Raw genomic sequence first — 13,951 nt, forward strand, 5'->3', positions numbered from 1 at the left:
GAGGCCAGCGGGTCTGTGTGAGTGGAGCGAATGGGGAATGCATGGTGCGATGAGTGATTGGGGGGAGGAGTGACTCCCGCCCAAGGGACCCCCGGGGTCAGTGTAGAGTGAGTTAGCTGGGTTAGTCAAATTGAAAAATGGAGGTCGTTTTGCTGTTGGTGGGAGTGTAGGCTCGAGACCCATTTTGAGGGGTGCAGGAGCCCTGTTGACGGGCTTGGGAGCGTGGCTGCGAAAGGTGAGTATCGCTGAGTGGGTACCCCGGGCACCAGGCTAGTCGGCCGCGGTAGGCCATGGGTCCATGGGGGGCCGGGATAGAGTAGTGGGCACGGGTGCGCCTGCTTGGTGCGGGGGCCCGGGGCGCCATTAGCCGCGTGGGCAGTGTTGTGGGCACGGGTGACCCTCGGAAAGGGGCCCGGGAGGCCGGCCTGCACGTGTGCGTTTCAGGGGAGGTGCCATGGGGGGCACTCCCCGGTGTTAGGGAGCTGGTAGGCTCGGAGGCAGTGTAGTGCCCGGGGGTGCCATAGCGGGAGATTCGGCAGAGGGTCGTGCCTGCCGGAGGGAGCCACGTGTCCCAGCCAGGAGACCGTGTGAGGGCACGGAGAGAAAATTGGGGGGCGAGGCCCGAAATTGTAAGGACACCAACACAGGCGACGGGAATCTGGGTTGTTAGAACCAATAGTTTAAGCGAGAGGCGCTTGTTGAAAGCCCCGGGGTAGTTTAACTGTTAAATGGATAGGGTAGATTAGGAGATGTACCCCTCCGCACCATCCATCCCCTCGCTGTCGTTGTGGGCCGCTGGACCCACTTTGGTTAAAGATCGCTGAACTCTGGGGAGGCCATTCTGAGGCTTGAATTGGGCCTCGACACAGGACATTAGCTCTCCCTTGTTCCCCTCTGGGAAGGGAACGTAGGGGTTGGGAGTAGGCTAGGTGACAGAATAGGTTAGCCGAACAAGGACGATAAAGGGGGTTAGGGGACGATTTATAGAGGGGAAGTAAAAATAAAAACAACAAAAAAAAAAAAATTAAGTTGGGGCTAAATTGGGGTTTGACAAATTAAGGGAGTGGGTATGTACAGTGACAGGCAAAGGCGATAGGTTGGGAGGGAGACAGGTAGGTAGGTCCGAGCCCGCCTTCCAAGTGGCCAGCACCACCGCACTCCCTCCACCAACCTCCATTGAACGGCAAAGGCTGGCCAACTTCATCGGCTGGCCGTGTTTTGCTTCAAGGCGGAGGCCGGCCAAGTTCATCGGCAGCTGTGTGCTGCAAGGCCTGTGCCGGCCAGTTCATCTGCTGGCTGTTTTTCTTCGAGGCCTGTGCCGGCCAGTTCATCTGCTGGCTGTTTTTCTTCGAGGCCTGTGCCGGCCAGTTCATCTGCCGGCTGTGTTTGCCTGCAACGGTCTTCTTCTGCGGGCTGTGTTTGCCTGCCACCTTTGCCATGCCATGCCCACTGCCCACGTTCACCAGCCCCGTTCAATTTTTGCTTTGCCCCCCCCTGTTCATTTCCATGTGCGCCAGGATCCGCAAGGCAACAGTTTGCAAGCTGCAAGAACTGCCCTGTTGGCAGCTACAACACGGGCCTGCAGTGGCGGCCCGTGCACCGTGTTTGTGTTCATCCATTCATTCGTTGTGCTCATTGCGTGTGCCACTTGAGCTGGCGCGGAGACTGCGTTGTGCAGCCCAGGCACCGTTGTGGTTCACTGAGTTCAGTTCAAAAGGGAAGGCCTTGGACTGCGTGTGAGCAGCCAGCCACGTTCCCTGTCACCTGCATTGTTTGAGCCAGAGACTGCATGCGGGCAGCCTGGCTCCCTGCTAACTGCTTTTCTTTTGCAGAGTTCAGTGATCCTGGGCCATGGTTTAGTGTAAGATTTGTAAGTTAAGGGTAAGATGTACTGTAAATATGAGTGCGCCCCCGGCATGTCTGTCCTAGCGCCGGCAATTTTATTTAAGTCGTCCGTGTGAGTGAGTTTGTTTAGATAGTTACGCAGCCCTCAGGTTATTTATTTTGGGGACACGAATACCATGAATGTCGCACTCAGGGATCCGTAGGTAAAATGTACTAGGGGAAAACTACACATGATGGCACACGAAAATTTGACGACTCGGGACGAGTCTGTAAAAAGGGAAGGGGGTAGTGTTGTGGTTACCAGATTCGCAAACCACCATTCAGGTCCCTTAGGTGAGGTATCTCGGTAAGTACATGTGTAGTTAGGCCCAAACCCGTTGTCTAGTGGGAATACATGTCATTTATACGTGCTGCGACTCTTCAGGATAGCCGTTTTTCTTTTACTATCTTTATTTTGGTCCAACCGCCACGACCTTTACCGTCACAACTCGCCACCATCGCATCACCGTCATCTCGCGCCACTCATGGGCACCGATGCTGGACTCGTGTAGGGCGCACGTTGAACAGCGTGTACAAAACCACGGATTTTCTGCTTCAAAAACGGATCAAAAACGACACACGCCCACTTTTTGCCGTCCAATCGGTGAGCGAGGGGCGATTTGGCCCCGCCTCCAGAACGATCGATATATGCAAATTTGTGGATCAAAAAGCCTTCACGCCCACTTTTTCTCGGGCCAATGGGGAGCGAGGTGAAAGGTCAAAGGGAGGGGGTCAAAGGCGAAGTTACGGGGGGATAAAAGGACGGTGTTCGTGAGTCAGAGGAGAGTCGCAAAGGAGTCAGAGGAGAGTCGCAAAGGAGAACGAGAGTCGCAAACGAGAACGAAAGAAGTCTGGAGCCCGAAGCCTGCAGTGGCTGGAGAAGCTGAAGAGAGTCGGACGAGGGGGTGCTCGCGTCGGTGCCAGGAGCTGCACGCCCGAGGGAGGCCGGCAGCGCGACCTGGCCGAGGTGGAGACGCACACCAGGGATAATAAAGATCCTCTATACCCCGAGCATCAGCAACCCCCCTCCTGTTTCCCCCCGCGCTGAGATAGTGCGACCAAGGGGGCCCCGTTCCCACCCCCTGCCAGGCACTGTCCACGAGGCCCGCGGGTTGCGGGGCCATCGCCGCTCCGCGTCTCATCACCAGACGGGTAGGCCCGACCCGGTCTCGGCCTCAGGCCGCCTCATTCTTGAGGGTATTTCTTTTCCTTGGTTTTGGGTATGTGTTGTCGGCGCCGTCTGTGAAGTAGAATTGTATAAGTGTTGCCGTGTGCTCGGTAGTCGGTATTAGCTCTGCATTGTTTTCGCTTTTATATTTGCTTTTTGTGTAAATGGAATTGTGTTTTCTTTTTTTTTGTGTGCATTTGGTGGAATTGTATTTGTGTGCTTTCCGTTCGTCGCGAATAAATGTGCTTTATTGTTGAACTGTTCTCCCGCTTCGCTTCGTCTTTTCCTCCATTGAATCCCCATCTTGCTTCACGTAAAGGGTTGGTAGTGGGCTGAATACGCCCGATAATTAATCGAACCGTCGAGGTCGACGATAACACCGCTCGGTTATTCTGATAGTACGGAACGGGTCGCTTAAGTGGCCCGTGTCCGAAGTCGACCTGCGGCGAGGTGCGATCGCCCGGTCTACCCTCCGCGTGGGTACTTAGGTAGTTCGAATTTGGCGAGCAACCCTATCCCACGCGGGGGCTGATTGGCTCGATCGCGGTGAGACCGAAAGGTCCACCCGTGACTGGTTCCCGGCGTTAGTCCGAGAGGGTCACGACTGGATTGTCCGTCCGGTGGGCGACGTGCCGCGATTCGAGTTACGTGGCCGTCGCACGCCGGCGGGCGCGAAGACCGCAACAATATATATATATATATATATATATATATATATATATATATATATATATATATATATATATATATATATATATATATATATATATATATATATATATATATATATATATTGTTGCGGTTCTACAAAACCACATGCCTTTAAGGCAATGGCACCCAACATACAGTGATCCCAAGGCAGTTATTTCGTTAGTCTTCGTGCAGTCAGATCTTCCCCTCATGTCTAATGGGTTAACGGGATGAAGTACGTTGCGTGGGTCTAATAGCTAGGTCTAATAACTATATCTCTATCTTCTATTCTGATTTCCATTTCAACCCTTTCCTTTTATCCAGGGTGCAAATCAAGTCAAGCACACAAACCAAGCAGCCTCCTGTGAGAGAATCACCACATGAACAAATTCGCTGCCCGGCGCACACATGGCGCGCCCTTTCATTCACATGTGTGCGCCAATTTACAGCAGCGTCTCACCTTGCTCAACCTTCGCACACCAAAAACTCACCACCTCAACCACCAACATCTCCTGCACAAGGGAAAAATCATCCAGCGCCTCCTCGCACCTCCGCATCGATACAATTCACCACCAAACAGAGGAGTGCTGCACGGCCCTGGCCACTCGGACCGCGTTGTGTGGGAACAGGCCAAGCACGTTAACAGCACCAATCTCATCTCGCCGGGGATGCGCCAAATGGGCGTGCGGGATCGATGCGACCCTCGTCCAGTCACCAGAACATGGCAGGACGGGTGGCGAGAGACGAGGGTCGCGCAGGGGGAGGGGCGGTGTGGGGCACCAGGCCATGTCATGCCGGATGTGCGCATGAGACCGCTTCCGGCCTCAGGAGCCTGGCAGGGCGTGGATATGACCACTGTGGCCCAATAAGGAAGTGCAATTTGGGTCACGGCGTGTCGTCACCCCACCTTTCGCCTGAAGCTTATAAAAGGCAGATCGCGAAGCCGTCCGCTGCCTTTTTTTTCACCTGACTGCCTCACCTTAGTCTTGGCCTGCTTGCCTCGCCCTCTCCTTCGTTCTATGCTCCGCCCTCTCTTCACTGCTCCTCGTTGTCTGCCTGTCGCTGCATCTACACTCGTGGTTGGTGTGCGACAGAGTTCTTCTGGGACCAGTGCGGAGCACACATTTCCACGAGCCCCAGCAAAGTGATGAAGCAGGAGATAGCACGCCAACTCTTAAGGTGGGATCGCTTAAAGAGAGCATCCCACGGAGCGTACTGGGTTGCGCGGTCGGCCGACCGCGCCAGGTATTGCGAGGCCATTAGTCCTCATCTGCCCTCTTTCTTTCTGGCTATCTTATCTTCCTCAGGTGTGTGTGTGTGTGCGTGCGTGCGTGCGTGCGTGATGGTGCCTGTCGTAGCATAAGTTAAGAATGTAGAAGTACTAACGGGATAAGTCTGCTCTGTGTCTGCTTTTGTCAATTGCTTGCCTTTTGTCACACCCTATGAATTCCTTGCTATCCCTGCTGTACATAATAATAAACCCATTCACTGTGCCACATACCTTTCCTCGCTAAGTGTAAATAAATGCTTTGTGTAGAAATGTTCCCAGGTAGTTTTTGTCTTTTCCTTCATTGGTCCAGCATGGGGCGTATCCTAGCCGAGCCGGGACATTATACCCCAACGATACGTCCTTGGGTAGTTCCGCTCGGCTGCATCTGATCTGGTTTGAACAAGGCGTACCGAGGGCGTGTCCCCCGGTAATTAAATCATGTGTCCATTAGACGGAGGATCATAAGTCACGTGGTTGAGTTTTTGGCATTCACGGTCGATTAGCGACTCGCTTGTTCACAGATTTATCCATGTGCGACGGCCTGCAATTCCGGAGAGTCTGGTGGGAACCCGAGGTTCCCAAGGGAACAATATAAATGACAATCCAAGGCATATTTGGTAACAATTTCACATCATAGTGAAAGAAAAAAAAAGGAATAAAATATCCTTTTAAAACATGGGGCATCGCTAGAAACTGTAGCAAATGCAAAATGTCATCACGTAGAGATGCATTCTCATTATATGTCTCAAATTAGCCTGTCACATCAGAATATACGAGAACATACTGTTGCTGAACAGGATCAAAAAAGTCTCCACAATATAGTAAGAAATGATTTTTTTTTTGTATACATCAGTCAGTGCCCATTGAAGAATGTTGTTGTCATAGTTTAAAAATAAAAACCAACCTAAGACACATGAGACTCACGTATATGCGAATGAAGTTAACTGCAGTATTAGTTTTGCAAAATATTGACAATTTAAAAGTTCGTGCACCATCTTGATAAGCCACAAAGAGCAAGAAATATCCGTCTGTTAATTTCAAAAGCATATGGTAAGGGGTCATATATTTATTTATTCTTTACACATGGAAGGATTGAAGGTGAGGTTTGTGGGTTGCTTAAATGAAGGAAGGAATATAAAGAAGTACGCCAGAAAAAAGAAAGGAGATTAGATTGTGAGATGATTGTTGGAAGGAGATAGGAGTAAAGAAAGGTAAGGGATATGTTTTGAGAATGGGGGGGAAAAAGGGGGAGGGGTGGTCAGAATCCTGCAATATTTGTTTCTGTAATAAATAAATGGCCACAAGGTATGCACAGCATCACTGGTACGTCACTAAAGTTTAGCTGCAAATTATTTCTCAAGGAAGAAATAGCTGTCAAAAATCGTGGTTTTAGTTTCCTTTGTTTGTAAAAATAAAATACATTTTAAAAAGATTAAAAGTCATATATGAGGCAGAGGGTTGGGGAAGAAGAGGACTTACCCATATCTTTTGCGATTATGTCGTAAATCAGGCCTTTCACATGCACATCACGAACTGCATCCTGGATTTATCACATGAAGAAAAAACAAAAATATAAGAATTGAAAAAGTTAAAACTTGTAGTCTCATGCATTCACCATGGGAGATGTACCATCAGACCACCCCCCCTCCCTCCCCTACCCTCGTGGATTCTGGAAACCAGTGTCAATGTATGAAACAAAAGATCAAATATCTAATTGTCCTTGGAACCATTTTCTGGTCCTTGAAATATTAATACAAGGTAGTTGTACATACAGTCCCAGGACAGCAACCATATGATATAACATATTGTCGTGTCCAGGTCAGTTAACCCCAATGCTGGATGGATGAGCCGAACTGGAAGTTTACTCCCTCAGACGACGTTCCGAATTATGGCGGACAACGCGCGCAGGTCGTCAGGAGAGACACGAGAAACCTTAAAGCTTTTAAACTCAACAGGTTTATTTCCCGAACCACAATAATAAAAAGAACCAGGGATAATTTAATTGCGATGGAGGAGACGACGGCTGGTTGGGATACGAAAGAAAAGGGGACACAAAAAATCGAGAATAAATAATTATGTACAATGAGGTAAAAGCAATCTAAAGCAACTAGGCGCCACATTTTGGATGTAGTCACAGACGGGAAAGGGACAAAACCAGGGGACTCAGCTCTGGGACAGCGGGAAAGAGCAGGTGATGAGGAAGGACGAGGAGCAGGATATGATATGAGCAGACGATGGGGAGACAAACAGGAGGTGGTGGCACACGGCAAGATCCAGAGACGGGGTTGGGCAGGTACAACGAAAGGGCAGAGACAGAACAGGCACAGGCAGGCAGAGGCAGGAAGACCTCCTTAAAACTCTGCTCTTCTTCCTCAGATGTCAACGGTTCTCAGGCTTTTATTTTATATCTCCAAACTCAACGCACCTCTCTCACACACGTCTTACCGCCCTTTTTTCTCCCATCATCCTCGCCTAAGACTTCCTAATTCTCTCGATTGTTCTTTCTCGACCAACTCTCCTTCCTCCCATTGTCTTCGCCTCAGACTCCCTCAATTTCCAATTTTGCTCCTCCCTCCTCTTTCTCTCGGCAACACTCCGCCTCTTTGGGAGGCATCTATAACTCCGCCCCTGTCTTTTGCAGAGTCTCCCAGTGCCCCCCGGTGGAGGTTTACAAAGAGGTTATACGCATAGTTTCCTTCGCCATAATCCCGAACTACTTATTACCACACACCACCCTCTGTGTGACACACATGCAAACAAGACAATTCTTAAGCTAATGTTTCCCTACTTATACATAGAGATGGCTATCAACTCATACACAGACCATGCTACTCCATGCATTCCCACCTCCCAACCTCCTTCCCCACAAATGTAATATTAAAGCGATTTTGGTAACGAATAGTTATATCTTCAGTAAAACGGATGGCAAAATGTGTGGAAGTTTTCTGAAATGGATCCGTCGTGTTTTTTTGTTATATTTACGACCGTGTTGCTAGTTGTGTTTTCCTCTCTTTTTTTTTTCCATCTTAAATAGTACATTATTGTCTATGTTGTCAAATTCGTATTTGCGTTGCTCAGGCTTACTTCTCAAGCAAAAGCTGGAAGCAAAACAGTCCCGCTTTTGAAGTTGTTTGTCATTCCATTCCTTTTTTTTTTGTCATTCAGTTTCTATCTTTCTTTCATTTTTTTCCCCACCAAACTTTTGTCCTTTCTGCCTTTTCAACATTATCCTATTCTACCTCCTTGCTTCAAAAAAAAAAAATTAAAAACCTAACCAAAAATAACTTTCACTCCAAAACACAATCTCATTCTGCCTTCTACTTTCACTTCCTGTACCTCTCTATACCTCTCCCTTTTCTCAATATCTTCATTGAGAAAAACGCTTCTTCCATCTTCCTTTAAAAGCTTTTTAAATCATTGAAATGCTTCACTTTTACATTTCTCCCTCATGAGTACCCCACGTGTTCTTCATCACAATCTATTCCTCCTCTTCTCCTTCTTCACAAGGATTATTTTGAAAACCTGTCTCTCACCTAAGTGCTTGGTCCATCAACCCTCCTCCCGTTCCTACAATATGAACTTTCTCCGTGCCCTCAACAACCATTCCTTCCACCCATCCCATGATCTTGATTTCAGAATGTTAACCATGGGAATCTTGAGAATTCCAGTTCGTCGAGGTTGTCAGTGGACAACAATCAAATCTCCTTCATGTTACTTTACAGTGTCAAACCCCTCTGCGAAGTACCCTCTCCCACAAACCAGTGTCATTCCAACCCCATCCCTTTTATGTGCCCCCCTCTTCATCATTCCTCAACATCATAATCCCCTCTTTCTGCACCACCCCTCACCCCACTCTCTCCAACATTCCCCCTCACCCAACCCTCTCCAAGCTTGTACTATACATCAATAACTCAATTTCTCACTGTCCATGTAATGCTCTTGCAACTTACAACCCCCTTTGGCTGCACCTTCCCTACTGCTCCCACCTCTTGTGTGTTTGGGTGTTGTACCATACTCCAAACAGTAACAACTCCATCTACATCTCTCTCTTAGACAATGTGGACCAACCCATCATCATTCATTCCAACTCTCTCTTCCTAATATGTGGCAATTTAAATAGTTACCATACAAATTGGATGGGTGTTGATACTCCTCTCACCAGCCATTTGCACTTTAGCAAAGGACTTCTGTGACTACATGAACTGACTCGACCTATGAAATTTCTGACGCAGATTTCTCCCAACGGCAAATCTTCACTTCTGAACTTGGTGATGATCACCTCCCCAGAAACATCTCCTGCTTTTCCTCGACTCCAATTGGTTCATCTAATCATATGCTTGTGAGTAAACATCTCTCTGGCTATTCTCAGAGAGCTGCCTCAAACACCAGTGAGTCTGACAGTTCACCCATGCAGATTGGCAGGGACTGCAAGCAGCCATCTCACTTCAGGACTGGTCTACCATATCTACTACCCTTGATATCAATTCAAAACCTCGTGTTGGATTAGCAGTAAGGGTAGCTGGCTTGGGACGTTAGGGTCCTGAGTTTGAGCCACTGTTTTCCACTGAATTAACACCAGGTGGGGTTGACTCAGCCTGTCATCCTTCTGAGGTCGGTGAAATGAGTACCAGTTTGCTGGTAATAGGGGCATTGTATCAGCGGCACAGCTGTGCCCTTAGTCAATGATGCTACCCACAGCCTTGTGCTGCATATGAAGGAGGAGGATATCAATTCAGCCTGGGAATTCTTCAACAGAAGCCCATACACACACACACACACACACACACACACACACACACACACACACACACACACACACACACACACACACACACACACACACACACACACACACACACACACACACACACACACACACACACACACACCTAAAGGCCATTTTCCCCACTAAAGCAGGGGTTAGCCTTGCAGGCCCCATGACAATCTTCTCCACTTTACCCTGTTTTCTGCATCTCCCCTTCTTAATCCCCTTGCCCACATTTCCTCTTCCACCACATTTAGCCAAGTTTTTCTCGGTCTTCCCCGTCCTCTACTTCCGACTACACTCATTTCCAACACTCCTCTCACCCAGTCACTTTCATCCTTCCTCAACACATGACCCAACCATCTCAACCTGTTTCTCTTCACAACCTCCATCACAGACTCTATTCCCATCATCTTCCGCAAGTCATCATTTGTCTTCCTCTCTCTCAACGATACTCCACACATCCACCGAACCATTCGCATTTCCACCCTTTGTTGCTACTCCATGTTCAGTACCCATTCTCTCTCTTATGCAAATATTCATCCCAACTCATCTTCAGTTATCATTTGCTTTCTTCCACCCAAGGTATGCTGAATCATGCGGTGCAGCAGTTGCCTTCAAACAACTCGCCTTCTCTTCCCGGAAAGCACATAACCAAAGGCAATCCAGATCATTCCAAAAAGCCCACAAGTGTGTCCACTCTCAGGAGAGCCAGAAAAAAACATCTGGACAACCTCAACATTGAACTTTCAAACTTGTCTGCCTCTTCTAAAATCTGGTGGTGCCTTGTCAAGTGTGTCTTTGGTATTTTCCCCCTTCCCGTACTTCCCTCACTTCAAATGGCACCACAACAAACTCTGCTTGTGAGAAGGCCGAATACCTCAATTCTGTGTTTGCTTCCAAATGTTGTGTCTGCAACCACTCGCTCTCTATACCCATCATACCCAGTCGTACCCAACTGCTCCTGGATTCTATGGTTTTTGCTCCTGAGAAGGTGGAGAGGTTTTCTCTACTTGCCTGTGACTGGACCTCATGGCATCAGCTCACGTGTCCTAAAAACCTGCTCTGCTGTTCTTGCACATCCTCCTACTGCTCTTTTCACCATATTATTTGCCCACGGTTATTGTCCATCTGCTTGGAAATCAGCCATCACCACCACGTTACATAAAAAGGTGCAAAATATGATCTGCTTAACTATAGATTTATTATTTTACCTGCAAACATCAGTCAGGTCATGGAATCCATTATCGATTCGATATGAAATCCTTCCTTTTCTCCAACAATGTCATCTCAGATCAATCTAGACATAATTTGACGTCAAAACGCCGACCGATATGCCACCACCCACATGGAGTCTTTCTTTAATTAACTTTGACCTAAAACCTCAAGACCATTTGACCCCCGCTACCCCTGTTTCTGAAAGCCACAGGCAGTCCACCATCAACCTCCTTCTGGTGAAACTCAAAATCCAGAATCGTTGTTCTCCTTCACTCATTTGTTTGTTTGTTTTTTCCCACATGTGCATCCAACTTCGACATCCTCTTAAATCTCATTCTTATTTCCAGGTATACAAAAACAGCTGTTCACCACCATCTCTGATCATCCACATTCCATAACCATAATCTTTTCTACCCTCATTATCCCCCACCTCCTTCCAAATTTCCAGTTTTTCCTTCCTGAGAGTTTGCTTCATTATCCATCTTGTCCACCCCATGGATCCTCCTCTACCCCTCTTTCCTCCCAACATCCCTCATTTGTCCAAGTCTCCGTCTATTCTATCCTTCAACCCTGCTATTGGTGTTTCTCCCCTCGTTTCCACTGTTCCTTTTGTTCTGGTGCGTCCTGATCCATTGTGTTCTCACTCTTCCATGAGCCTTGACCTCATATGCAAAAAGACAAAAACGAAGAAAAGACAAAAACAATCAGTAAAAGCAGTGCAGAGAAAAGGAACAATTGTTGTCACTAAGCCAGCCTAAAATAAAATAATTCAGGTCCATCAGAGCTGTGTGGAAATATTCCGTGTTCTTCTTGCTTGGAGGTTTACCCATCCCACGGGCTAACATTCGGACTCAAGGGCTCCGACGAATATGCTTCATCAGACCAGAGGACAGTCTGGTGTAATGGATATTTGATATGACAGAGTCCACGGAACTTGTAAGTACTCGTTTTGTCTAATGAGACTCAACAGTATTTAAAATTGAGCAATACACACAAAAAAAAACAACAAAAAAAAAAAACTCAAGTATAGGCCAAGTATAGGCTATATTAAAGCGTGCACCATCAAAGACGCTGTCTTACCGACACATCCTTGTACAGGTGGACAGGGTCGTAGTCAATATTGTGTCGGATAAAATAGTCATTGACACTCGAAAGAAGAGTCATCTCAGGAAGAGAAAAGATGTCCATAAACTGTTTCATCACGCTGCCCTGTCACACATGCAAAACATGGAACGTGAGTCTTTCATCACGGTGGGTATCTGCAGGGGTCAAGGTCTCCTAAATAAATAGCCAACGACAGATATGTGAATACATTCTCAATGATATTTACTCATCATTTTAAAGACCCCCCCATCATACTTGTCAGACAAACTGCGCTTTCAACTCCGACACGTCGAACCCAAGTTCGCCCTTTGCTAATGTCATGAATCAACTTTCAACCATATTCAAGTCAATACATCAGCTCTCTCACAAAAAAAAAGCAAATGACTAATGTGGCAGTAGCTCACAATGCTATCACTTCTCCATCAGTTCAACCTTCTGTGTGTTAAGAGGAAGTGTAATCATCATAGGTTGAAAAGTTCTTGAAAACCATACGTGTGAACTCTCGTGCATTCAGCGTGAGACATCTAATCCTTTTCTTATACAATCTTGCAAAGCAATGGTCATGTCCATGCATTCAGAGGAAAAGACTTTGGTAATATTGTTGCAAAATTGTTGGTTGATTTCACCGATCTCATTTGTTTGGCTTGGGGTCGACACCGCTCTAAAGAAGACCTCATATGAATACAAGAGTGTTTGCCAAGTTGCAGAACGAACAATTTCGCTAAACATGGCTTATTAGGTTCAAGGAAGAGCTGAGCTGTAAAGAACAATAAAGAATATGTATTTATGGGGAGGGAGGATGCAAGTGAAGATGGGATCAATGTAGAGATAAAGCTCGACAGAGGAGAAGCTCAGAGTTGGATACAAGGTGATGGCAAACTTTGAAGAGATGAGAGATGGTGGGAGGGGAGGTGTGGGGGGGGGGGAAGATGGATTATATACAAGGGATGAAACTCAAGGAAGAAACTAAGTTGTCAGTCTGGTAATGGGGTAAGCCAGGCGAGAGAAGGGTGAATGGCAGAAAGAGCATGGGCTACGAGATCAAACTCAAAGGTAGAAGAACAGGACGAGGGTATTATTTTAACATCTCATCATGAGATGCAAATGATCCCTTAGGCTTGGGATCATGGGAAGAATAACACTGAACAACAAATTTCAAAATTTTTTTTTTACTGGAGATGTGTAAAGTGATTAAGACTAATTTGGGTACGCTGATTTCAAAAATCATAACCGTTTTGCTGTATCACGTCAGGATTTTCAGGAACAGAAATATTCCCATTGCCTAGAAGTCAGGATTTCAATGAAATTTACATATGTCTTTAACATGTCTATTTCGTACAATTGTTGTTAACTTGTGTTATATTTCTTTCTTTCAGATAAAGATGAGTAGGCGTTCCTGTACCAATCATCCTGACAACTTCTGTTATGTCTGTGGTCGGTATACCAAAAAAGATCAACAGCGAAGTATATCTACAGCAGTGAAAATGAAGGCCGCCTACTTTCACTACTTCGGGTGTAAGGTGGGGGACCAAGAACAGGGCTGGGCACCACACATCTGCTGCACAAGCTGTCACACAACCTTGACTCAGTGGTTGGTGGGCAAGCGCGCGAGCATGCCATTTGCGGTGCCCATGATATGGCGTGAGCCGCAGAATCATCATGATGATTGTTATTTCTGCTGCACAAGCATCGCCGGCTTCAACAAGAAGAATAAAGGTCACATCAAGTACGCTGACTGCGTCTCTGCTCGTAAACCTGTGCCTCGTGATGACGAGAACCCCGTTCCAACACCTCCAGCTGATCAGAACATAGCTGTAAGCAGTGGTGAAGAGGATGGTGATGATGAACCTTT

The 13,951-nt window shown here is 47.1% G+C and overlaps 1 protein-coding gene across 4 annotated transcripts in view; it reads right to left on the reverse strand.

Annotated features, from left to right (window-relative positions):
* LOC147018965 (5'-nucleotidase domain-containing protein 3-like) overlaps positions 1-13,951 on the reverse strand; it is an 83,362-nt gene that overhangs the window by 33,660 nt on the left and 35,751 nt on the right. For 3 of the 4 annotated variants that reach the window (XM_085899087.1, XM_085899090.1, XM_085899089.1), the window contains exons 6-7: positions 12,076-12,204; positions 6,492-6,552 (exon numbers count right to left, since the gene is read on the reverse strand). In XM_085899087.1, the coding sequence (XP_085755213.1) occupies positions 6,492-6,552; positions 12,076-12,204 (190 nt within the window). The remainder of the gene's footprint in view (positions 1-6,491; positions 6,553-12,075; positions 12,205-13,951) is intronic. The other variant, XM_085899088.1, reaches the window with a different exon arrangement.

Source organism: Eptatretus burgeri, chromosome 10 (genome assembly GCF_056783735.1).
Source record: "Eptatretus burgeri isolate ZD-2024b chromosome 10, Ebu_testis_v1, whole genome shotgun sequence".
Classification (NCBI taxonomy): domain Eukaryota; kingdom Metazoa; phylum Chordata; class Myxini; order Myxiniformes; family Myxinidae; genus Eptatretus; species Eptatretus burgeri.